This window comes from Antedon mediterranea, chromosome 2 (assembly GCF_964355755.1).
Source record: "Antedon mediterranea chromosome 2, ecAntMedi1.1, whole genome shotgun sequence".
NCBI lineage: Eukaryota > Metazoa > Echinodermata > Crinoidea > Comatulida > Antedonidae > Antedon > Antedon mediterranea.
The window spans coordinates 24,015,029-24,040,489 of NC_092671.1; the positions used below are offsets into that span (position 1 = coordinate 24,015,029).

Below are 25,461 nucleotides of genomic sequence, written 5' to 3' on the forward strand. Positions count from 1 at the left end.
TGACCTTACTTCAGATTTCTTCTAGTTTTAACCATCAATACACTTATGAACGGAATTGAGACTAATAGTTTTGCCCAGAAAATATATAGTACAATTTCCTCAGCAAACACTTACATAGAATTTCTGAAGAAATTTGCGGCATTCAACTTTTTTCAACATTTAATTACATTTTTCTACTGAAACATTTTATTTAATCAACTTAAACCATGTAATATGACTTACTCTGACAACTTTCAATACCATCTCCTACATAGCCATTTGTACAATGACAACCATGATCACCTTCAACACTTGTACAGGAAGCATGTTCATTACAAGTAATGTCCTCACACACAACACTGTCTCCTGATTGACAAATACATTCTAGTGTGCAGTTAGGCGAAACCCACTCATCTCCAAGCTTAAGAAAAAAGGTTAGAAAACAAATAAGAACTTGCATTTAATGCTGTACTATGATCATTATCATTGCATCTGAAATCAGATAAACCATAGAGAATAAGTACAAATGGATAGTAATTGTTACAGTATGAATCCTACATACCATTTTTGATTTTCACTTTTTTACAAGATTAAGTACAACAAAACAATATACTCTAGTAGCTAGATCAACTTTCGTATGCACTTTGAGGTCCAGAGAATTTGACTTCAGAAATTGGTTTAGGGTGGTCAAACAATCATTTTTGGCTTGGTTACACATTTTGAAAATGTGGCGAAAGGTCAAAAGGTCAGGGTGAAAGGTCATAAGACCAAACACCAATATGTCCTTAAATCTGAACAACCACTGGTCACAGCGAAGTAATTTTGGTCTCAAATTGATCAGAAGGTATACATTTATATTTAGTCTAATGGGACATTTTAGTTTAAAATGACCGGAAATGCCATTTCTGACCTTTGACCCACAACCCAGGGCATGTATTTATCTCCGTAACTACTGGTCGTAGACACTTGAATTTGGTTTTAAATTGTTCGAAATATATATTTTGTTATATGAAAAACATTTTGAAAAATGTTACAAAACGTCAAAGGGTCAGGGTCAAGGGTTATATAAACAAATAAATAAAGGTACTTGTATCTCGGCAACCACTGGTCGCAGCAAGTCAATTTTGGTCTCAAAATGTTCAGAAGGCATGCATTTATATTCCGTCTAATGGGGCATTTTAGTAAAAAATGATCAGAAATGCCATTCCTGACCTTTGACCCACATACCATGGCATCTTCATATCTCTGTAAGTACTGGTCATAGAAACTTAAATTTGGTATCAAATTGTTTGAAATATACATATTTACATTCATTGTAATAGAAAATGTGGTTAAAAGATGAACAGAAAATACTATTACTAATGTTTCAAACAAAAAACATATCTCTACACAACTTATCCTTAGACAGTAATGTTATGCAATATGATACTTTAAATTGCTGTCCACGAGAACATTTTGATATAAACGTCAAGCTCAACAGTTCTTTTCAGAATGCTAGAAGTAACTTGCCATGTGTATCCGATTAAACGCCCCGGGCATTTATTGTTCAAAAGGGTTTTTAGGGGGAGGGGAGGCATCTTTATTTGGGGTATAATATGGTAACATGTATAATCAAATAAATACCACCTAGATGTAAAAAAATACAGCACAATTAATATAAAAAAATGATAACATTATGTCAAAATGCTTGGTAAATTGTAGATTATGGTAATTAATGAAATGTGTTGTGATACAATTATTTTGTAAATGCATGTGGCGGAGCGTTTATTCCACATGATGTTCTATAGGATGGAATGGAGGCTTTTATTCAAAGCGGGTGTGTTAATTCGAATAAATACTCGAGCTCAACAGTTAAGAATGCTAGAAGTAACTTACTATAGTTACCCGAATAAAAGGTCCGGGCATTTAGTTATTCAGGGAAGGCGTTTATTTTGTTTGGGTGTAATAATGGTAACATGTATAATCAAATAAATACACCCCAGATAAAAAAAAAAAAATTAATATAATAAGAATAATATCTGGATTAAACCTCATTCTATCCTGTTGCAAGTACAATCATGTAATAAAAGGTATCACAGACAACTATAATAGACCAATTCATTGTCATGATTCCGTAACACTGTTGCATAATATTTTTGAATGTTACCGACAAAACTTATAATATGTATAAGTTTTGTCGGTGTATATTATACACGTCTGTTCCCAGTGTAGATAATAAAACAATATATGTTTCTGGAGATTTATTATCAATACCACTAGAAACTTTGACATGTTTTAGGTACTGAATTCATTGATAATAAAAGCATCAGAAGTTATCATGATAAAATCATACTACAACACTGTACACAAGGGTGTTTTCAGGAAAGCTGGACATATTGTACAATAGTAATGAAGCTATGTATTGGCATTTAAAAATATGCAAAAGATTGTTGTCAAATTGTAGTCACAAACAAACAGATGATAGAATGAAGATCCATTATGAGTGCAATTGTGTCAGGATAATGATGTGTCATTGTTTTATATAATTATACTGGCACCTGGAAGAGAAGATCCATTTAATGTTATCTATGACAGTGTCACTTTTATTCTAAAAGACAGAAACATTTCGTTAAAAAGCATAAAGAAAACAACGAATCATGTAAAGTACCTTTTATCAGTTGAGAAACGAATTATAATTATTAAAATTAGAGTATTTATTCGAATTAACACCCGCTTTGAATAAAAGCCTCTCTCAAATAAACGCCACCATTCCCTCTAATAGAACACCATTACATGTGGAATACGCCCGCCACATGCATTTACACAATGATTGTATCTACAATTTACCAAGCATTTTTTTCACTTTTTGATATTAATTGTGCTGTATTTTTTTTTACATCTAGGTGGTATTTATTTGATTATACATATTACCATATTATACCACAAATAAAGATGCCTCCCCTGCCCCTAAAAACCCCTTTGAACAATAAATGCCCGGGGAGTTTAATCGGATACACATGGCAAGTTACTTCTAGCATTCTGAAAATAACTGTTGAGCTTGACGTTTCTATCAATGTTCTTGGGGTCAGCAATAACTAGTACTTGAAATTGAAACAATTTAAAGTATCAGTTATTGCATAACATTACTGTCTAAGGATAAGTTATGTAGAGATATGTTTTTTGTTTGAAACATTAGTAATAGTATTTCTGTTCATCTTTTAACCACATTTTCTATTAAAATGAATGTAAATATGTATATTTCGAACAATTTGATACCAAATTTAAGTTTCTACGACCAGTACTTACAGAGATATGAAGATGCCATGATATGTGGGTCAAAGGTCAGAAATGGCATTTCTGATACTTTTTGACTAAAATGTCCCATTAGATTGAATATGAAAGCATGCCTTCTGAACATTTTGAGACTAAAATTGACTTGCTGCGACGAGTGGTTGCCGAGATACAAGTATCTATTTTTATTTGTTCATATAACCTCTGACCTTGACCCTTTGACCTTTTGTAACATTTTTAAAAATGTGCTACAAATAATAAATATTTATTTCAAACAATTTAAGACCAAATTTAAGTGTCTACGATCAGTAGTTACGGAGATACATACATGCCCTGAGGTGTGGGTCAAAGGTCAGAAATGGCATTTCCGGTCATTTTTGACTAAAATGTCCCATTAGACTGAATATAAATGTATATCTTCTGATCAATTTGAGACCAAAATTACTTCGCTGTGACCACTAGTTGTTGAGATTTAAGGACATATTGGTGTTTGGTCTTATGACCTTTCACCCTGACCTTTTGACCTTTCGCCACATTTTCAAAATGTGTAACCAAGCCAAAAATGATTGTTTGACCACCCTAAACCAATTTCTGAAGTCAGATTCTCTGGACCTCAAAGTGCATACGAAAGTTGATCTAGCTACTAGAGTAATAATACAATGTATATTCTTTTTATTTTCAATACAGTAAACTGAAAAATGATACAGTACCATGTGATAGACACCATCAGGGTCTAAACAGCCACACTCTTCTTGGGGAACACATACTACTCCGCTTAACATATGTCCATCATCACATTCGCATCCTTCCACACATAGTTCCACACATGCATCAACTGCCTCATTAAATGCACATGTCACAGGGCAGGCTGACATACATGTAGTGTAATGGCTATTCTCCGGGCATTCCATTGCTGTAGGTAAACATTATATACTAAAATCAATATAAACAATTATAAAAAAAAAAAGGATTTTAACCTATAAGAAATTAATTGAGTCACATGATTTTGCCATTACATTGCGGTCATGTGACTCAATTACACACTAAACCATCTGACAGCGTAGAGTCTTCGTACATGGAATTTTTTTTTTTTTTGCTTTTCTTATTCAGTTTAAGATTATTAACAAAATTTAATATTTGTAAGCGTGTGTGAATGTTATAATATATAAAATTGGCTATTCTATTATGACCTGAGTTTTTGATAACCAGTAAGGGTATCTCTACAAATTTGATTTAATAAATCACACACTTGTTAGTTACTGGACAAAGAAATATAATCTGATGATATAACATGATAAAATTGATCTCAAGATAATTGACATACTAAATATTGCTAAGAAAAGAATATATAAATGAAGAAATAGAGATTCTGACAAAATCAATATGGTATAGGTATGTATACATATGACCTAATTAAATTTGTTTTAAAAGTAATAAAAACATATATATATATGCTGCTTACGGCACATGGTATCAGTTCTGTATGTTCCTATTGGTATATTCATATCTCTACAGGATGTGAAGTAATTGTGCAAGTTATTACACAACTGCATTATGTCTCCCAGGTTAGCCATGTCAAATAGACATTCTTCAAAGTTTTCAGTTGGTTCAATTGTGTTATGACAAGGTGCAAACACACCATCAGGATCTGTTATCTGGCCACACATTATTGTAGAGGAATACATTGCTCTCTTCTCTTCACTGATTTCTCTTGGTTCAATCTCAGAGGGTTCACATCTATCAAATTACACAATTTATGCACAGTCAATCACCCATATATTCAACTTTGCTTAAGTCGCCATAGAATTAGTAGAATTATCATGCTTGTAGAATTTCTTAATTCTTCCCTATACATTAATGTGTTTAAGTAAATTTGTATATATTTGTATAAACGTGAACATATGAACAGTAAACCTTGAGTAATATTCGGTTCTTGTTGCATTTATTTTGTTGAAAAATCTGTAACAAAAAGTTTGCACATTTCAAACTTGTTTATGCTAGAACCAAATTCGACTTGGAAATGAAATATTTTAAATACACAAATATGCTTTCATATTATGTAAATAATAATTTAGAAATTATTAAACAGACAAATATTTTTTTTAAAATATTTAAAAAGAATGAATCCTGTAAATCATGTATGATTCCACCAAACTTATGAGTTAAAATAACGATTGTGAGGCATTTTATAAAATAGCAGACTGCCTTAAAATCATGTTGCCAGAAATTATTCTCATCATCAGAACAGAAAACAATGCCTAGAGTACTTATATACCAATATGAATCCGGTGTATAAAAATTGAATGCGTTATTTACCTGAGATCGGAATTCCAACTGTCTCCCCATTCATTGCCGTTATTTGTTGTGCCACCACCAGCAACAGTCAAATCATTGCTTGGATCTCCATCATAGTTACCACATAAACCTTCTGTATGGTTTTGATACTTTTCATTAACACCAGCTTTTACACGGTTATTGCCATCCCATTCTACCCAAAATCCGACAGTTGAAGAAGATACCAAAACACTACATCCAACCTTTTCTACAGTCAAATCAGCATTTGGCGGTGTAAATGGAAGTGCTCTTCTTATTCCATTAACCTGAAAAAAATTACATTTTTGTATGAATATTAAATTTACAAGCATTACTACTTTTAAAAGATTTGATTAAATAAAAAGAACAAAAAACATAATATAGAATAAAGAACAGTAGTTACCCAAGTCTCATCGTCACGATTTAATCGTATATTAAAGTCAATGGCATTAACACTGGCATTAACAATGACATGGTCTGCCAATGTTACCGTTCGTTTAGTACGGAATTGATTCTTGACATAAACAATAAACTGTGAAGGTGAATTAAGTCCATCTCTAAGAAAGATATAGGTACAATTGCCTTGGTAATCCTGTCTTTTACCATCGAATGTTGTATAATGGGGATCACCACTACCTACACACTCGTTACTTCCTATGAAAAGAAAAGAAAACAAATTATTTCAATTAATTACAGTTTATTTAATTTCATGATCAGTACAAATAACATAAATATTTTGTTTTAATATTTGGAAAACTGGATTTGATAATAAGAGAACATTTTGAAAGGCTGACTATTTAACAAGGCCTCATTGAATTCAAGAGTCAGACTCAATTCAACAGAAACATTTGTATTTGTATATTATAACACACTTGACTGTATTATAGCAACTTGATTGGTTAATTACGCATTGACACATTTCATTTGGAATTAACCCAAGTGATATCTAATGGTGGTAATTTACACGTTCTAATGCACATTCATATTTTCATAACTATATTCAGATATTGTTGACTGGTCGCTTTCCGAAAATCAACTTCTAACTGCTCTACTCAGTGTCTCAAGTTGGAGCACTGCTTTTTTTAATGGTCTAGCATTTATCAATGATTTACGATGGATAAATTGAATAAAAGTAGGTGTGTTATGAACAAATAATGAATATTTTGTATTCATGAATTGATAGAATATGTCATTCGATAAAAAAAGTTCTGCTCTGTTTTAAACTTAGCTTAGCGTTGTTAAAGATAGAGCTGTAAATTGTTCAACTCATGAAATGTTCCTACCATCCAACTCATAAAACATTCAATATTGTAGAAAATTGTAAAAAAGTTTAATAAAAGTCATTGATTTATATAAAACGTTGAACTGGAAGTTAAAGTCAAGTAAATGACCTTGCTTAATGCTACAAAAGTGGAAAAAATAAAAATTAGAACATTTTGTATATAATACATTTGAAAGCATAGATAATCTACAACATATTTTAATTTATTGTACATTATTGCTTACCTCCATCTCGTCCTGTGTAAGTGTATAAAGAATGATAGATAGATAGACAGATATAGATATAAATATTATAAAGTTCAGACAAAATATGATGCAACATATTTATTAATCAATTAAAATTGTTAAAATGAAATAATGGTCTAATGTTATAATGGTAAGGCATCTACCTATTACATTTACAGTAACACATCCAAATGCCAACTTTAAGTCAATGGCTACCAGATGTCTCTGTGAGACGGTTATTTGAACCAGTACCAGTACCAGTATTATATAATTGTCTCCTACAAGTACTAAAAATATTATTAAAGCCAATTATTTTACATATTCACAATTTATAATGTTTGCTTTGACTCACCTCTTCGTCCTTTAGATTTAAAGATGTAAAAAAGAGAGATGTTTAGTAAGAATGATTTAGCAGAAATGAAGTAATGGTTCTTTAATCATTTACATGAAAAAGAACAAGCAAGTTGTTACTCATCTAATCAATGTCTATTTTTTTATCTGCACTTAAGTTAAGTTAACTGTAGTTAATAGTTTTGTGTAGAGCTCAATAAAGATTATTTCATCTTACTCACCTTTTCGGCCTGCATTTGGATTAGGGTGTGCAAGAGATAGATAGAAAGAAATTGTTGTTTGGATAAAATATAGTATTGATTGTAATTGATACCATAAAAAGGATAGTGTATGAAATTAACCATTTGTATTATATGTATATACATAGAAATATGAAGCTTGTCAATGTTATATGTTATATACACTATTACTACATTTACTATTCCTATGTTTTATACTATACATGTTATTTTTGTATGCATTGAATTTTTGAAATAAAAGTTTATATTACTTATTACTTGTTTGGTTAGATGTCCTTATTACTGAGAACATCTGGTTTCATATAAATTAAATTTAGTTTGACTCACCTCTTCGTCCTGAGATTTAGAGTAAGATGTAAAATAGGAAAGAGAATTTATAGTAAGAATTAATGAAGTAGATACTATATAAGCAAGTTTGAAAAAGTAAAAAGTCAATTTCCTCAAAACGTCCCTCAATACCTACTCCCGAAACCATAATTTCTTATTATTTGATTCAATTTTAGTTTTTACTTACCTCTTCGTCCTAAGATTTAAACATGCAAATATAGGAAAAGAAATATGAACAAAATGATAACGTAGATATAACATTATAGTGTGAAATCTCCTTATACATTAAATGACCCTGAATCAAATTCTACTATGAAAAAAATGCTATTTGAAGACAGCAAACTTTACTTCACTACAGAAATTTGATTTATGAAGGCAATGTCATAATTAAACTTTTTAGATGATTTATTGTATTTCAGTTTTATTTACACAATATTTAGATACTAAGCTTGAATCTTGTCTTGAACCATGTCTTCAACTCATATAAACACATAATTTTGATCCACATGGTGAATAAAACTAAGTATCAGAATTTACTAAAACTACAGTAATTTTGTTTGGTCAGTTTCAACTGATACTTTCAAGAATTAGGTGAATATTTGGTAAACTTCTTTTACCACTTTGAGCCTGCAATCCACCTTGAGGATAAAGCCTATCGCTGAAATGATCCATTAAGGCAAATTTATACAGGTAAAGGTAAAGGTAAGCGGAAAAGGTTGTAGGTGCTTGTTGGCCTCGAGGCTAGTGCATGTTGCAGGCACTGCTGGCCTGGACTAGACTATTATGACTGTCTGTCAGTAGGCTTAAATTAGGCCTGGTTTTAGAGGTGCTTGTCTAATAATGTTGCAAATGTATCTGTTCTTTATACAAACACACATTCACGTCATAGTTGTTTGTATTTTTGAAGAAGTTTCAAAACTAGGCTAGGGCATGGCACTCATATTTATTGTCATCTTGGACTCGACGGACTCACGCAAAAAAATTGTTGATTGATGACGTCACATCAATCATGCCGTTGATTGGCCAGAACCCACAATTACCGAGTGATATTTTCAAAAAATCAAATCTGTTTCTATCCTGAGCAGGTTTCTGCTCAATCGCTTGTCCGCGTTCTGTTTAAATTGTCATAAGAAATAACATAGATTCTATTTTTTTGTTTTCAGCTTACCATTACTGCTCGTCTGTGTAAATTGGCCTTTACCCTCATAAGCTTCTCTTATAACTTGCCATTAATTTATGTGGGATGAGCTTATTACCAGAATCAGAACCGCATGTATATTTCTGTTTTATGAAACATTTAACAAATAAAACCAAAATAAACTTACCTCTACGGGATGGTCTTTCTCTTCTTCGATGACGATCTCTGCGACTTCTTCCTCCATCTGATTTTGACAAATGCAAATACAAAATTAAATGTATGACATCATGATACAAAACAAATATGAAAAAATACAAATTACTAATTTCTGAAAACAGTATTAATACACTAAATACAAATATACAATTTATTCGAAAGTTAGGCCATGTGTGCCTTGGCTTTCAAATAACTAAGAAAATGATCCTGACATAAAAACAAAGCATACTTACCATCTTGAATAGTTTCCCAGATAGACCTCAGTGCTTGTTGATCTAAACAAAATATATATTATTTTTTATCTGCCTTTAGATAATATGTAAGCTTGGTGTATTTATTGACAAACAAGGAAACCATACAAATCAAGAGCATAATGTTAAATTGGCAGATCCATCCCAAGAAAAATAAATTAGTTAGTTAGAACTAATGAATTAGCTAATTAATTTGATGTAATTATATATTTTTTCATTACAAATTAAGAGACTATACTATTACTATATAACTTAAAATTTAATGACAAAAACGATTGACGTTTGGGAACCATCATGGAACCATTCTTAAGAACAAATAAATAAAATCAACAACTATACAAAATACAATATATTCTAAACTAGTATACTAACCTCCATCAAAACCACATCGATATGTGACATCCAAAAACTTGTAAGTGCCTGGACATGGATCTCCAAAATGACTATTAATTGCATCTATAGAACAACTGTGTTCCCCCTGGCATGCATCTCGCAGAACAGAGAGAGAGTGCTCTGATGTGCATTCAGTTGTCTGGATGCTACTATGAGGGCAACTATCTGGATCTGTCCTACCATACATTGCATCCATAATGTCAATATCAGAATGCCCACAATGAAGATTCATTCTGTCATGTTCACACACTTTCATAGTAAATGGTGCAGAAAATCCTAGAAAAATATTTATCCTTATTTATCATTTAGCATATAAATAAATTATAAATGGTTAATTGATTCAGTGTGAAAGACTATTTTCTAATTGGTCCAAATTTGGTCAAATTATTGAAATGTGCAATTGGAAACATACCTTCTCGTTCTGTGTTTTCTGCAAATGTAAATAGAAATATATTTATGATAAAAAAACATCAGTGTAAAAATTTAATGAGAAAAATAACATTGGTTTCATTTATTTGCCTCTATGAACTTAAGATAACTAAACATTTTCTCTGATCAGGGAAGTGTAATTTCATTCTTCCCTGCACCTTTAGGTTTATCAAGAATTGGTGTTATCCTTTCTTTGCTCTATGGGAGCATTTCTGTAATTAGTTTTTGTATCTAGATAACATTTAAGGAACAAAACTCATTTTTAGCTCTATTTGAAAACCCAAACTTAAACTTCATATTACACATTTGTTAGTCCTAAAGTATTTCCGAAAAACGTTACCTGAGATACACTGGTAAGTTATTTTTAGGTATTTGCTTTGGCCTTCACATGGATTACCAAAGAAACGTATATCAGCTGGAATGCTGCATGAATGCAAGTTATTGCAATGCTGTTTCACCAAGAAAGTAGCTGAATTAGCAGTACATGAAAGGTCTTGATTACTTTCATCATTTTCACATATATTACTTTCAGCACGACCAAAGAATGCTGACTCAATGTATATATTCTCTGCACCACATTCCATCTCAATATTTTCATTTTCACAAACAATTTCTTCATTTGTGATTACGTGAGATACAATTTCTAGAATAACATTTGATAGAAATATTTTTAGTAATTTTGGTAACCTGATATTTAACTTGCAGGGACAGTTTAAATAAAAAACCAATGTGAGTGGGAGAAAACTTCTAAAACTGATAATGTTAAAACAATTATAAAGAGTGATAAAAATACACAGACCTCCGTACAAATTCATGTACAAAAGTTTACACAAAACTCTACAACCAATCAATCTACTTGACTGGTATCAAGCCAGTTTGCCAAATCACACTTTACTGAATAATGGACATTCGACTAATGGAAACAAATTACGATTATGATCAAGTTCAAAATCAAACTGAGATTCAGCAAATTGAAGTTTGGCAAACTAGGATTCGGCCAACAGGCCTAGAATAATGTGAATAAATGAAATTCTCAATGCATATGGCTTTGCAGTCATCAAAATGTGCATGTACCTTCACATGTTTCTATACCATTTCCTTCATAGCCTTCATTACAATAACACCCATGATTTCCTTCAACTGATATACAAGCAGCATTTGAATTACAATGCATATCACTGCATACAATATTCCGTCCAACAGTGCACTGACATGACATTGAACAGTTCAGTGCTGTCCACTGTGAATGCAGCTACAAATAGACACAAATATAATTAGTAAAAACGAAATTAATGTAAGGCATGTAAAATCAAACACAGATTTACAAACTGCATAGTAACACAAGAAAATAAAAAAATAATTATTAAGATTCGACAATAGCGTAATTAATAGAAAAGAAATAATAGAAAAACTAAAGGTATACATATTTAGCCATGTTCAATATTATAATACGTATCTTGCTCCAAATGGTTCAATAATAAGTTTAATGATAATATAATCTTCAGGAATAAATAATATTTAAAGTGTGACCATTGAGATTAGATTAGTTAAATTTATACTATAGTTCCATGGTACAGCACAAGCATGGAAGCATTAGCTTTCCTCCATGGTGTTAAGCTGTAAAATCAATTTACAAATAAAAATTAAGAGAAACAAATTAAGAATCCAATCAAAAATAAGTATCAATAAAATAAACAGAAGAAGTCTGAGAAAAACTAGTGTCAAATAAACTAAAATAAATAAACATTATCATTCTCATCCAAATCAGTTACGTAATCCTATAATGTGTTGAAAACCATCAAAAGACTGTACTGTATGTAAATATGACTAAACTAATGTTTTTGCTGAGTCTAGTAATTAAACATTGGTCATTTTTGCATAACCATTATATTGAAGGTATAATAAAACATTAATGCGCTTTATATTAAGGGATTAAATCAAAATTGGACTTACTGGAAAGTAAAATCCTTCATCATCATTGCAACCACATTCAGCAAGCGGAATACACACTGTTCCTTGCCGTATAAAACCCTCATTACATTCACAACCTTCAACACAAGGTTCATCACAATCTTCCTCCCGTTCTATTGATGGACATGTTGATTGACAAGCAGACATACAATCAGAATAATGACTGTTTTCTTCGCATTCAATAGCTTAAAACAAAATATTGAAAAGGTTTATTCTTTTAAACAAATCAAATGGTTTAAAGTTTCATTGAATACTAGTAAAACATGGTGATTCCGATTTATGAAAAATAAATGATATTAAAATGTCACACTATCATCATACTGTAAACATAGACATCATTTTTCTATCTATAATTGAAGATTGCCCTTTTTTCTTTCTATAGTTACTTTCAATATTCTGAATCATGTTCTAAAACCACATATTGCCTGGAATGAATAAATATACTGTATTCCAATCTTTACAAAACCGTCTGCATATTTGTGACTGGGTTTGAAAATGTTGTCAATGTGTGTAAGCATTGTAAAATATACAAACGATTAAATCATGGCAGTTTCGCTTACTGTTGTTTTGAATTGAATAAAATATGGCACTTACGGCACAATGAAGATGTTCTGAATGAGCTAAGAGCTATACCAGCTTCTCTACAGGTGTCAAAATATTCTTCCAAATTATTGCACAGTTGAGTGGAATCGCCTAAATGGCACATATCAAACAGGCAACTATCAAAGATAGGTTGATTGTCTTCTGTGTCAAAGCAAGGTGCAAATGGACCAGTGGCAAGTGTAAGAATACCACATTGATCTTCTGCACCATACAGATTATTTTCATCTTCGCTACATTCAGGAATCTCACTTGAATCAATTGCACGACATAATGGACTAAAAAAACAAATTTATAAAATAATATTACCTTACTATGACATTTAACAATATATTGTACACCAAATTCATGTGCAAAAAAAGCAAAAAGACCTGTAAACTTTATAGACAAATTTATTAAGGTGGATACTTTAATAGAATCTGTATTTATTATACTGTAGTGACCTAAACTTGTGTTCTGTTTAAAAGAAGTTAACAGTAATCTTAATTTTTATATGAATATCTTGATATTTCTTTTATGAATATTTAATTAGTTTCTTTTTAACATTTGTTTGCTGCAAAAGATAATTTTGTATGTATCACACTCTATCTCACACCCTACGTTGGCCTTGATTCGTCGTTCCGATGAAAACGCGTAGTGACCGTGCAGAGTCACTTTGTCTTTGCCTCTATAAATTTGACCATGGAGAATTACTCCATTATTCAACAATGCAGTGCTAGTTATTGGGTGAAAACAATGCATAGAAGTAAATCACCAAAAGACCAAAATGATAAAATTGAATTTTATTTGCTTAAAAAAAATTAAAAATGTAATTATTAATACTGTCAATACATTGTCATCGTTGTTATAATTATTACGATTTTCACTGACTAACATCAACTGATCAGTATTCGAATGCTTACCCTTGATCAACATTCCAACTATTACCCCATTCATTCGCATCATCAGTTAATGAACCATCTGGAAGCATTAGGTCATTGTCAGGATTCCCATCATAGTTACCACATAAACCCTGCACTCTGCCTTGGTATTCATCACTAACACCAACTACAATTTTAGAATGGCCATCCCATGACAACCAAAATCCAATGTCAGTAACAACCAACACCTTCCTACCAGACATAGATACTGACAAGTGGTTTGATGGAAGGTATGGTAGAACAGATCTTACACCATTTATCTGCAAACATAAAAATTACTAAATATATCCGATTTAAAAAATAGACATTCATATCAAAGATAAACTTAAATGTTGTAAGTAACATTTAGTTGATTTATTGAAATTTTAACAATTCAAATACCCTTTTTAAGATTTTGGAATCATATACAAATTTCTATAATCAGCATGGAATAGTTCAATTTCAAGAGTACTAGTAAGTTCTGATTGTATACTCACGCCAGAAATCAAGCATAAACTAAATATAATAAAGGGCATCTATTATTACTAAGTGATTCTGCCTCTGCTTGATATGTACACCCTACTATATATTAGGCCACCACAGCATGTTATAAGAGTTACAATAGATTATCTGATAAAACTTCTAGAAAGTAGGAAGCTTTTTGCCATTTTCCCTTTGACTGACCAGGGCTTTCATGGTGTTGAATAGTAAACTTTTTTCATCATGAACATGGTAAAGTGGAACGCAGTAAAACACAGAAACCCTAAACTGCAAAGGGATAATAATTTCAACAGTACATAAATGTATGTATAAATGTATTTTGTATGAATTTACTTACCAAAGTATCTAAGCCTCTGTTGAGCTGGATTGTTATTCCACTAACATTAACAAGCACATACTCAGCTAAAGTAACATGTGGACGAGATCTGTATTGGTTTTTAACATTTACACTAAATGTTGGTTCATTGCTATCTGTCACATCTTGGATGAACGTATATGTACAATTACCCTGAAAATTTTTTCGACGACCGTCAAATGTTATATAGTGAGGGTCACCCCATCCTATACATGTATTAAATGAGTTATCTTTTCTAAGTCTTCGTATTGGTGTTTCTTCATTTCCTGTTTATTAAACAAAAATTAACTTAATTTTCATGTTGATATAACAAAAGTATATGTTACATAATGATTTTTTTCTAACAGACCTTTTTCTTTTGTGATATCTAGAAAAGATTTCTATCTCTCTCTAGCTTAATGCTAAGTAAACATTATAGAATTTATATTTCATAAATAATGTGAACATTTTGAAATTGTAATACTTTATAGAAAGATAGGTGTAAATGATTAGGTCTAGTCAACTAGTCTGTTTTAATAATTGTATTTTATTATATAATGTATATTTAAAATTGTAATTATACGTTAATATTAATGTTAAATGTTATTATATTATTTATCCAATGTTTATAAATTGTCACGTTTGTTGTAATTCAGTTTTTTTTAACTGCAAGAACAATTGAAATAAATAAACCTTGATTATTATTATTTTATTTTCCTAATTTTAGACAATGATCTTCTATTCAAAGCAGATTGTGTACTATGATGTGTATGATACACAGACTTACCATTATCTCCACGGCAACAATAGGTAACTCTAAGAAACTTAGTTACTCCTCTGCAGGGGTCACCAAACACAGAGTTATTGGCTCGAACCTTACACCTACGTCTACCATTACATTCAGATCTGACCACATCTAAAGACCCTTCAGCCAAACAGTCAATGGGATGCGAGTCTCGCCCTCCACATGACTCCCTTTCATCTCTACCGTAAATGGCATCAATAATCTCTATGTGACCAGAATTGCAGTTTAGTTCAAGTTTTTCACGTTCACAAACTTGTGTACTGTCTTCTTCACATACTGTTTCTGGTTCACCTATTACTGGTTCAACTGTTTCAGCTGTTACTGGTGCAACTGTTTCACCTGTTACTGGTTCAACTGTTACTGGTTCAACTAAAAATAGGCATGTTTTTTCATAAATTTGATTTTTTTTTAAAGCCATTTTTAAGTGCATGGTTTTTAAAGTTTAACATGCATGTTATTCGTTGTTATATGGCAGTTTCATAAAAATGAATGAAATCTATCACAAAAGGTATACAGAACCAAAATTATTTGCAAAAATGGTCTTTCTACGCTGTTTATGTGCAGTGCGCATACATATGCGCGCATGATGCAAATCTAATGTCAATCTAAGTTGTTCCATTCTACAGCCTAACTTAATTATGAGGATTCAATTCCCTTTTTTAAAATTATTTTAATTTGCCAATTTGATCTCAAAGAAATAAATAAAAATGTTCAACAATATCAAGCCTGAATAAATGAATACTGTATGCTATCTATACAATACACAAAGACCAACCACTAACAAAAAAAAAGATTTTTAAAATGTTTTAAAAGTGTATTCATCCTTTCAACAAATCATTTGAGTGAGTTTTTTTTGTTTGCATTTTGCATTGTTAAATATGTTTGGAAAACAAATAACATTTTATAAAATGTACCTAATGTAACCCTATAAGTTAATGTCACTCAAAGAGGGTGTTCAGAGTGAGACCTTGTGGGTGTTAAGGATGGAGAGACTCATGTTTTTAGACTGTTACAGTATGTTGGAACAACCCAATAAAGTGTTGTATTTATAGCTGGATTTCAAGACTCTGCGTGATTGATTATTACCACTAAATACAATCATAGGTTAACTTAGTTCTGTTTTACTTATATTTACTTTAAATCATAAAAACATAATTGTGTATTGTGTACCAACCTTCACAACAGTAACTGACTCTGAGAAACTTATATGTTCCAGGACAAGGGTCTCCAAAAACAGCATTTGTAGCAGAAATGTCGCAGTCACTTTCCCCCTGACAAGTTCTTCTTACTTGCTCTAATGAAGACTCTGCTCTACAATTTGTATTTTGATTTGTATTTCGACTACAAGCTTGTCTAGAATCACGCCCATAAAGAGCATAAATGATGTTGATGGTACCTTGCTCACAGTGTATGTTCATTGATTCATGTTCACAAACTTCTGAAGTCTGTGCCACACAGTTTACTAAAAAACAACAACCAAGAATGCACCATATGAGTATATAAACAAAAAAGAAACTTTTAACAATCGTTTTGTATAGATGCTCAACAATCTTCTGAAAAGGCATAACATTTTTTATACAGGAAAAGACAATTTTATCACAAAATCACTATTATTGCCTTCAATGCATGAATAATATGCATGACATTTATTTAACGTCTCGACAGGAATACAGTTTGAGTTAACAATCAGGAAACTTTATTTTTACAAAGCATACAAATCATTTTATAGCTAAATCATTACTATACTACTTTATATAGATTAACAAAATACAGAGACTACTATTATAAGAAAGCTCGCAAAACTAATGAACCTGAAGACTGGGACAAAGTTAAACAACTGAGAAATCAAGTTAATAATTTAAATAGGAATTTAAAAAGAAAATATTGTACAACTACTATTAACGAAAATGCTAAAAATCCCAAGAAATTATGGAATACAATAAATAAATTAATACCTAAAACTAAACCCAGTATAAATAATGTATATAAAGATAACAATAAAAACTATACATCCAATGATAAGGACACAGCCAATGTTTTCAATGCTCATTTTACTTCAATTGGAAGTTCTTTAGCAAATCAATTTACTAACTCCAATAATACTAACTCCAATAATTATACTAGTAACACTTCAGAAAATTGTTTTGCGGGTAACAAATTTGAATTTGATCTTCTTACCCCTGATTACATTTTTAACCAGTTATGTACATTGTCACCTAATAAAGCTAAGGGTGTTGATAACTTTGATTGCAAACTTCTTAAACTAGCTGCTCCGATAATTTGTGACTCACTCTCATATATTTGTAATTTTTCTATGTTCAGTTCTAGATTTCCAGATGAATGGAAACTAGCTAAGGTAACACCTGTATATAAAGATGGGGATATGTCAGACCCTTATAATTACCGCCCAATTTCCGTTTTACCCATACTTTCAAAACTCTTAGAATCAATCAATTATACTTGTATTTAAGAACTAACAACCTTATTAATCCCTCCCAATCGGGCTTTAGAAGAGGTCACTCTACAGAAACTACTCTTTTAGATGTAACTGATTATATTTTAGATAACTTTGATAAAGGACTCTTCTGCTGCTTTATTTCTTGACTTGAAGAAAGCATTTGATACAGTTAACCATGAAATATTACTTACCAAATTAAGGAATTATGGGTTAAATGATATTGCACTTCACCGGTTTAAATCATATTTAAGTGGACAACCTCAAGTTGTTTGTATAAATTCAACAAAATCTGAAACCATGAATGTTAATATTGGTGTCCCACAAGGATCAATACTTGGACCTTTACTATTTATTTTATACGTAAATTCACTTCCTGATTTTCACGCTGCTGCTCTAGCCCGCTACGTCCCATTAGGACTACTCAATCAGAAGCTAAAGCAAGCAGCAGTTATAGTTCTAAGGACAGACAGTTTTGTGAAAATGGAAACTCCACTATAATTTATTGATTCCAGCTGCTACAGTAGACCCAAAAAACGTCTGGGAAAGAGTCTATTAGGACATGTCATGCTAAAATTACAAATCCCTAAGCATTTCTGGTATATTCACTGTCAGATATTCATTGAATTATTATCGAAACAGGCCATTAAAGTTTGTGTTTGTAATAGGATACTTGATAAGTGACCCTCAGATTTGACCTTAGCAATAAAATTAACTAAAGTGACAGAAATTGAGTATTCACTTCTGTAACAAAAAAATAATATTTATTCACATATAAAAAAAGAAAAGAAACCCCAAAACCATTGTCTGACAGACAATTTAAGTATTTGTTGCTTTAAATTACATTTTTTTCAGGTAAAATAACTATTATGTGACAATAAAATGACACATTCAAAAACATTTGAAATAAAAAATATTTTTCAATAAGCGAGCAGCGTTTTTTGTAAGAAATATTTATTGTTTATCTTGTAAATGTGTGATGTATGCAGATGATACAACACTCTTATGTAGTTCATCTGACACTTTAATACTTCAGCATCAACTCAATATCAATCTAAACAAAATTATAGAATGGTTTGACCATAATCAACTCACACTAAATCTTAATAAGACCAAGCTTATGGTTTTCAGCACAAATCAGAAAAGGGCAACATTTAAGAATATAACTTTACTTCATAATAATGATACTATTGAAAGAGTTGATTCTTTTAAGTATTTAGGTGTCATTTTTGATCCTCAACTAAATTGGAAGGAACATATAGACAAAATGTCTTGTAAAATAGCTAAACGTATCGGTGTGATTCGTCGTATTAAGATGTATCTTCCTATGTATACTTTAAAAATGTTAGCAAATGCTTTAATTATTCCATTATTTGATTATTGTTGCTGTGTTTGGTCCAATTGTAACATAAGTTTTTCAGATTCTCTTCAGGTTTTAATCAACAGATTAGGTAGAATATTGTTATCTGTAGACATGTATACCCCTATTAATGATATCTTAAGTACTCTTGGATGGAGTAGACTTACAGAAAAATGGATGAAAATATTCTTATAATGCTATTTAAATGTTTAAAAGAAATAGCTCCAAGATACTTAACAATATTATTTCAATTTACTGTAGATAACCATAATAAATGCACCCGCTCCCAAAGTAATAATGACTTATCTATTCCATTATGGAATAACTCTCAGGTAAAAGAACTTTTGTTTATAGATCAACTAAATTATGGAATTCTCTACCAAATAACATAAAATCAGAACTGCATAATATGTCTTTGGCAACTTTTAAATCTTCACTATAGAAAACATATATGTATTAACCTTTTTGCCTTCACAATTGTAAATAGTTTTATATCTGTTTTCTTTCTTTTTGTTTTTCTTTTATATTTTATTTTTGTTGTAAATATGTTTACTGAACCACTTTGGAAATCAGTACATTTGTATAGAAAGTGTATTTCAGTTTAAAGAAAGAAGAAATAAATAAATAAATAATATATCATTAAATTATTAAATTAAAATACCTACCTTCTCCTAAACATTGATATTGAACCTCAAGGTACTTGAATGTCCCTGGGCAAGGGTCAGTAAAAACACCATTTGTGGCTAAGATAGAGCACTGTTGTCTACCCTGACAGGAGCTAATCACAGTCTCTCTACTACCATCAGCTGTACATGTAAAATCACTCATTGGACCAGTTGCGCAGACAGCACCATTTAGACGTCCGTACATTGCATCTACAATGTTGATAGTGCCGTTACACATTAGCTCCATGGTTTCCCGCTCACAGACTTGTCTAACAGTGTCACCTTGATTTGTAGGTACTAAAAATGATAAACAAAATCTCAGTTTTCTCAGTTTAATTGTAAAAACAACAACGTTGTGTAATATTTAGAATTTTTATATATCACAGGAATAATAAACCTATTTTGCAATACAAAACATGTGCATGAGAAGCACAAAGGATTATTGAATTATGATTGTACAGAAAGTTTATCTAATGAAAAATTGTTTTCGCAATGAAAGTGTACAAATACATTTCCTGTATAGTACTTCATTTACTTTATTAGCATGCATGCAATTCAATCAATTTTCCATGGATACATGTCTTCCTGCATAGTAGATAGTAGGCCCTTAAACTATTAAATTGAAAAAATAATGTAGTACTGTATTTGTAGTTGTAATATTGTGGAATGAGTCATTCAATGAATAAATACAAAAAATGAAAATGTCAACATTCGTTGGTTTATATGGAACAACAATACAATTTATGGTTTATTTTAAATTTATGCAAATAACAGTATATATGTTGAATATTTTTGTAATGAAAAGATTAGATTGTTTTTTACTACATAATATAAAACAACATGCAATTATACACAAGACATAAAGAAAGTGAAATAACAATGATGTGAATCATTTTCTTAAAACAATTAAATATGAAGAAGACAATACAATATTACTATACCTTTATTATTACCTATTTCTGAAAACTGATATTGTGGTATGCTAATACTAAAAAAATCTCATATTTCCAAAATGTTTTTTAAACATTACAATCATAAATGGAGATAATTATTATTTAGTACTTATGTACTTGTTTAAAATGAGTGATAATAACTTACAACAAAGACTATGCCAATAAAACATGATGATGATAACATTTGGTTAATTTCAGATACCAATGTAATCAGTAGAAATCATATAAATACTATAGTTTTAGATAATTAACACTGCCGTTCCGCAACCAAAACAATTGATGGGTCGTGAAATTGTTTCCGATACTGAAACTTTTTATCAATTATACACTGATCTATATGTGAAATGTTCACCTTTTAGGACGTGGATTTAATAACCTACCAACTAGTTCTACGACGCTACTTTTCAGTAGTTTGTATCGGCTGTGGGAACTTTTACAATGAACATTAGAATAATAGAAAGAACAATATAAACAGGTCCATCTCAAGTCACACTCATAGTGATGTTGTTCAGGCCCTAGGGAAAATCTGTATGGTTCAGGAGAACCACTTGACGTTAGTTGAACGCAAATGTGTTTACAGGCGGAAAAGTAGGCTACAATTGTTTTGCCAATTTTGAGCGCGCGTATTATTAGAGATGCCATTTATCATTACCTTTTTGTGCGAGAGTACCATGTCCAGCCATCTAGGGGTGTCATTTAACAAAATTCGCTTTGCCACAGGCCCCACCATTGGGGAGGGGGAGGGGTTTCTGTAAGCTCAAATACGCAATGTTGGGTCGCGAGAATTGCCAAAATAGGATCATGGGTCACGGTCAAAAAAGGTTCCGGAACGCTGATTAACTATATTAAATTAGTTGATAATGGCTAATGGATAATCTTTTAAATATAGAATTTAACCACATTCAGGTGAGAAAATATTGAGACGGAACAATTCATAGGCCAACGACCTATACTGTAGGCCTCCATGGTTAAATAAAGTTGAATTGAACATTTACATTTACAAGTTTGTCAAATAACACATTAAAACATCATTTATAAACAAAATAAAAATATCTGAGTTTTAGCTGCCTCCAATAAAATTATTTTAGATCAATAGCACACATTCTTAAAAAAACAAACATTTACAAACACAAAACAATTACAAAAATAAATTATATATTAAAACAATAAAGTTTAATTAATGAATTGAAATGTAAATACTTAAAGATGTATTGTCCACCCAAAAATGAAGATTAATTAAATCAAACTTTGATTTTTTAGTTTTAATAAAGTTAATCATTTTCGAGAAAAAAAAATGTTTTCACTCAACCAAAAACCCATTGGCAGGCATTCAATGTGACTGTTTTTTTGCTTTAAACTACAGTTTTTTTCTGGTAGGTAAATTGTGTTTGTTAATAAATACTACCGTATTTAATACGAGGATGGCGTTTATTCGGGGAGGCATTTATTTTTTTTGGTGTAATTATGTATAATAAAATAAATACTCCCTAGATATGAAAAAAAATACAACACAATTAATATAAAAAAGTGATAAAATACAGTAAAAATTGTACCAAAATGCTTGGTAAATTGTAGATCATGTCAATCAATACAATCTTATAATACATCTATTTAACTCAAAGTAGAGAATAATTGAATTTCAATACAATTCTTTTAGGTCTCATCAACCATTAGCCCACAATTGTCAAATTTAGGAGAGTCTGTTATGTTTTAAGTTATCCAAATGTTTTTTCTTTAAATCTGGGAAATGAATAAATCAAAATTTCAATTCAATAAAGTCTGAATATTTTTACCTTGTTCTTCAACTTCATATTGTGGAAGCATACCATCTGAAAAATGTATTAATAAAGGATTGTAACGTGGCAATCATTGTTTTTTTTTATCAAAACACAAAATTAATTTAAATTTTTTATATTTTTTTAAAAGTTTTTAATAACAACATGTAATAAAAGAATACAAACTGTTCATAAACTGTTAATTTCAATTTACATAAACAATATTATAAAGCTTTCATTGTATTTGACTAAAATACTTAATTCTATTATGAAATTAAGATACGTACCAGTCCTACAGCCCAATAGTTCAACTTGCATGCATGGTCGAATGCTTTCCATGTCCTTAGGTAACACACGCACAAACATAGCTTCAAGTGTTGGGCTAATGTTTATTGAGCTTTGACCAGCATATCTCTAGAAAATGAGAAAGTATTTTATCATTACAACAATAATGGAATGGTTACATATGCATAACAAGAATGAAAATAGAATATGAATAATTTAAGGGAGAGTCAATATCTTCAGTGGCATAACGGCTATGAGGACTTAATGGCTAAACTCAGGGGCCTGCCCGCCCCAATGTAGTTAAAGAGCAGGGCTCAGAGGTTGTCATCTATGCACAATGTAGTTAAAGAGCAGGGCCCAGAGGTTGTCATCTATGCACAATGTAGTTAAAGAGCAGGGCTCAGAGGTTGTCATCTATGCACAATGTAGTTAAAGAGCAGGGCCCAGAGGTTGTCATCTATGCACAATGTAGTTAAAGAGCAGGGCTCAGAGGTTGTCATCTATGCACAATGTAGTTAAAGAGCAGGGCCCAGAGGTTGTCATCTATGCACAATGTAGTTAAAGAGCAGGGCTCAGATGTTGTCATCTATGCACAATGTAGTTAAAGAGCAGGGCTCAGAGGTTGTCATCTATGCACAATGTAGTTAAAGAGCAGGGCTCAGAGGTTGTCATCTATGCACAATGTAGTTAAAGAGCAGGGCTCAGATGTTGTCATCTATGCACAATGTAGTTAAAGAGCAGGGCCCAGAGGTTGTCATCTATGCACAATGTAGTTAAAGAGCAGGGCCCAGATGTTGTCATCTATGCACAATGTAGTTAAAGAGCAGGGCTCAGAGGTTTTCATCTATGCACAATGTAGTTAAAGAGCAGGGCTCAGATGTTGTCATCTATGCACAATGTAGTTAAAGAGCAGGGCCCAGATGTTGTCATCTATGCACAATGTAGTTAAAGAGCAGGGCTCAGAGGTTGTCATCTATGCACAATGTAGTTAAAGAGCAGGGCCCAGATGTTGTCATCTATGCACAATGTAGTTAAAGAGCAGGGCTCAGAGGTTTTCATCTATGCACAATGTAGTTAAAGAGCAGGGCTCAGAGGTTTTCATCTATGCACAATGTAGTTAAAGAGCAGGGCTCAGAGGTTGTCATCTATGCACAATGTAGTTAAAGAGCAGGGCTCAGAGGTTGTCATCTATGCACAATGTAGTTAAAGAGCAGGGCTCAGAGGTTTTCATCTATGCACAATGTAGTTAAAGAGCAGGGCCCAGATGTTGTCATCTATGCACAATGTAGTTAAAGAGCAGGGCTCAGAGGTTTTCATCTATGCACAATGTAGTTAAAGAGCAGGGCTCAGAGGTTGTCATCTATGCACAATGTAGTTAAAGAGCAGGGCTCAGAGGTTTTCATCTATGTACAATGTAGTTAAAGAGCAGGGCTCAGAGGTTGTCATCTATGCACAATGTAGTTAAAGAGCAGGGCTCAGATGTTGTCATCTATGCACAATGTAGTTAAAGAGCAGGGCTCAGAGGTTGTCATCTATGCACAATGTAGTTAAAGAGCAGGGCTCAGATGTTGTCATCTATGCACAATGTAGTTAAAGAGCAGGGCTCAGAGGTTGTCATCTATGCACAATGTAGTTAAAGAGCAGGGCCCAGATGTTGTCATCTATGCACAATGTAGTTAAAGAGCAGGGCTCAGAGGTTGTCATCTATGCACAATGTAGTTAAAGAGCAGGGCTCAGATGTTGTCATCTATGCACAATGTAGTTAAAGAGCAGGGCTCAGAGGTTGTCATCTATGCACAATGTAGTTAAAGAGCAGGGCTCAGAGGTTGTCATCTATGCACAATGTAGTTAAAGAGCAGGGCCCAGATGTTGTCATCTATGCACAATGTAGTTAAAGAGCAGGGCTCAGATGTTTTCATCTATGCACAATGTAGTTAAAGAGCAGGGCTCAGAGGTTGTCATCTATGCACAATGTAGTTAAAGAGCAGGGCTCAGAGGTTGTCATCTATGCACAATGTAGTTAAAGAGCAGGGCTCAGAGGTTTTCATCTATGCACAATGTAGTTAAAGAGCAGGGCTCAGATGTTGTCATCTATGCACAATGTAGTTAAAGAGCAGGGCTCAGAGGTTGTCATCTATGCACAATGTAGTTAAAGAGCAGGGCTCAGAGGTTTTCATCTATGCACAATGTAGTTAAAGAGCAGGGCTCAGAGGTTTTCATCTATGCACAATGTAGTTAAAGAGCAGGGCTCAGAGGTTGTCATCTATGCACAATTTAGTTAAAGAGCAGGGCTCAGAGGTTTTCATCTATGTACAATGTAGTTAAAGAGCAGGGCTCAGAGGTTGTCATCTATGCACAATGTAGTTAAAGAGCAGGGCTCAGAGGTTGTCATCTATGCACAATGTAGTTAAAGAGCAGGGCTCAGAGGTTGTCATCTATGCACAAT

General features: G+C 31.9%; 1 protein-coding gene across 1 annotated transcript in view; it reads right to left on the reverse strand.

Annotated features, from left to right (window-relative positions):
* LOC140039369 (uncharacterized) overlaps positions 1 to 25,461 on the reverse strand; it is a 203,269-nt gene that overhangs the window by 175,067 nt on the left and 2,741 nt on the right. The window contains exons 5-24 of the mRNA XM_072084972.1: positions 23,018 to 23,144; positions 22,749 to 22,784; positions 20,003 to 20,299; positions 16,697 to 16,984; positions 15,505 to 15,891; positions 14,721 to 15,004; positions 13,886 to 14,163; positions 12,978 to 13,261; positions 12,366 to 12,568; positions 11,487 to 11,664; positions 10,753 to 11,055; positions 10,396 to 10,413; positions 9,963 to 10,259; positions 9,573 to 9,614; positions 9,311 to 9,367; positions 5,966 to 6,216; positions 5,566 to 5,849; positions 4,712 to 4,986; positions 3,960 to 4,162; positions 223 to 400 (exon numbers count right to left, since the gene is read on the reverse strand). Coding sequence (XP_071941073.1) covers positions 223 to 400; positions 3,960 to 4,162; positions 4,712 to 4,986; positions 5,566 to 5,849; positions 5,966 to 6,216; positions 9,311 to 9,367; positions 9,573 to 9,614; positions 9,963 to 10,259; positions 10,396 to 10,413; positions 10,753 to 11,055; positions 11,487 to 11,664; positions 12,366 to 12,568; positions 12,978 to 13,261; positions 13,886 to 14,163; positions 14,721 to 15,004; positions 15,505 to 15,891; positions 16,697 to 16,984; positions 20,003 to 20,299; positions 22,749 to 22,784; positions 23,018 to 23,144 — 4,270 coding nt within the window. The remainder of the gene's footprint in view (positions 1 to 222; positions 401 to 3,959; positions 4,163 to 4,711; positions 4,987 to 5,565; positions 5,850 to 5,965; positions 6,217 to 9,310; positions 9,368 to 9,572; positions 9,615 to 9,962; positions 10,260 to 10,395; positions 10,414 to 10,752; positions 11,056 to 11,486; positions 11,665 to 12,365; positions 12,569 to 12,977; positions 13,262 to 13,885; positions 14,164 to 14,720; positions 15,005 to 15,504; positions 15,892 to 16,696; positions 16,985 to 20,002; positions 20,300 to 22,748; positions 22,785 to 23,017; positions 23,145 to 25,461) is intronic.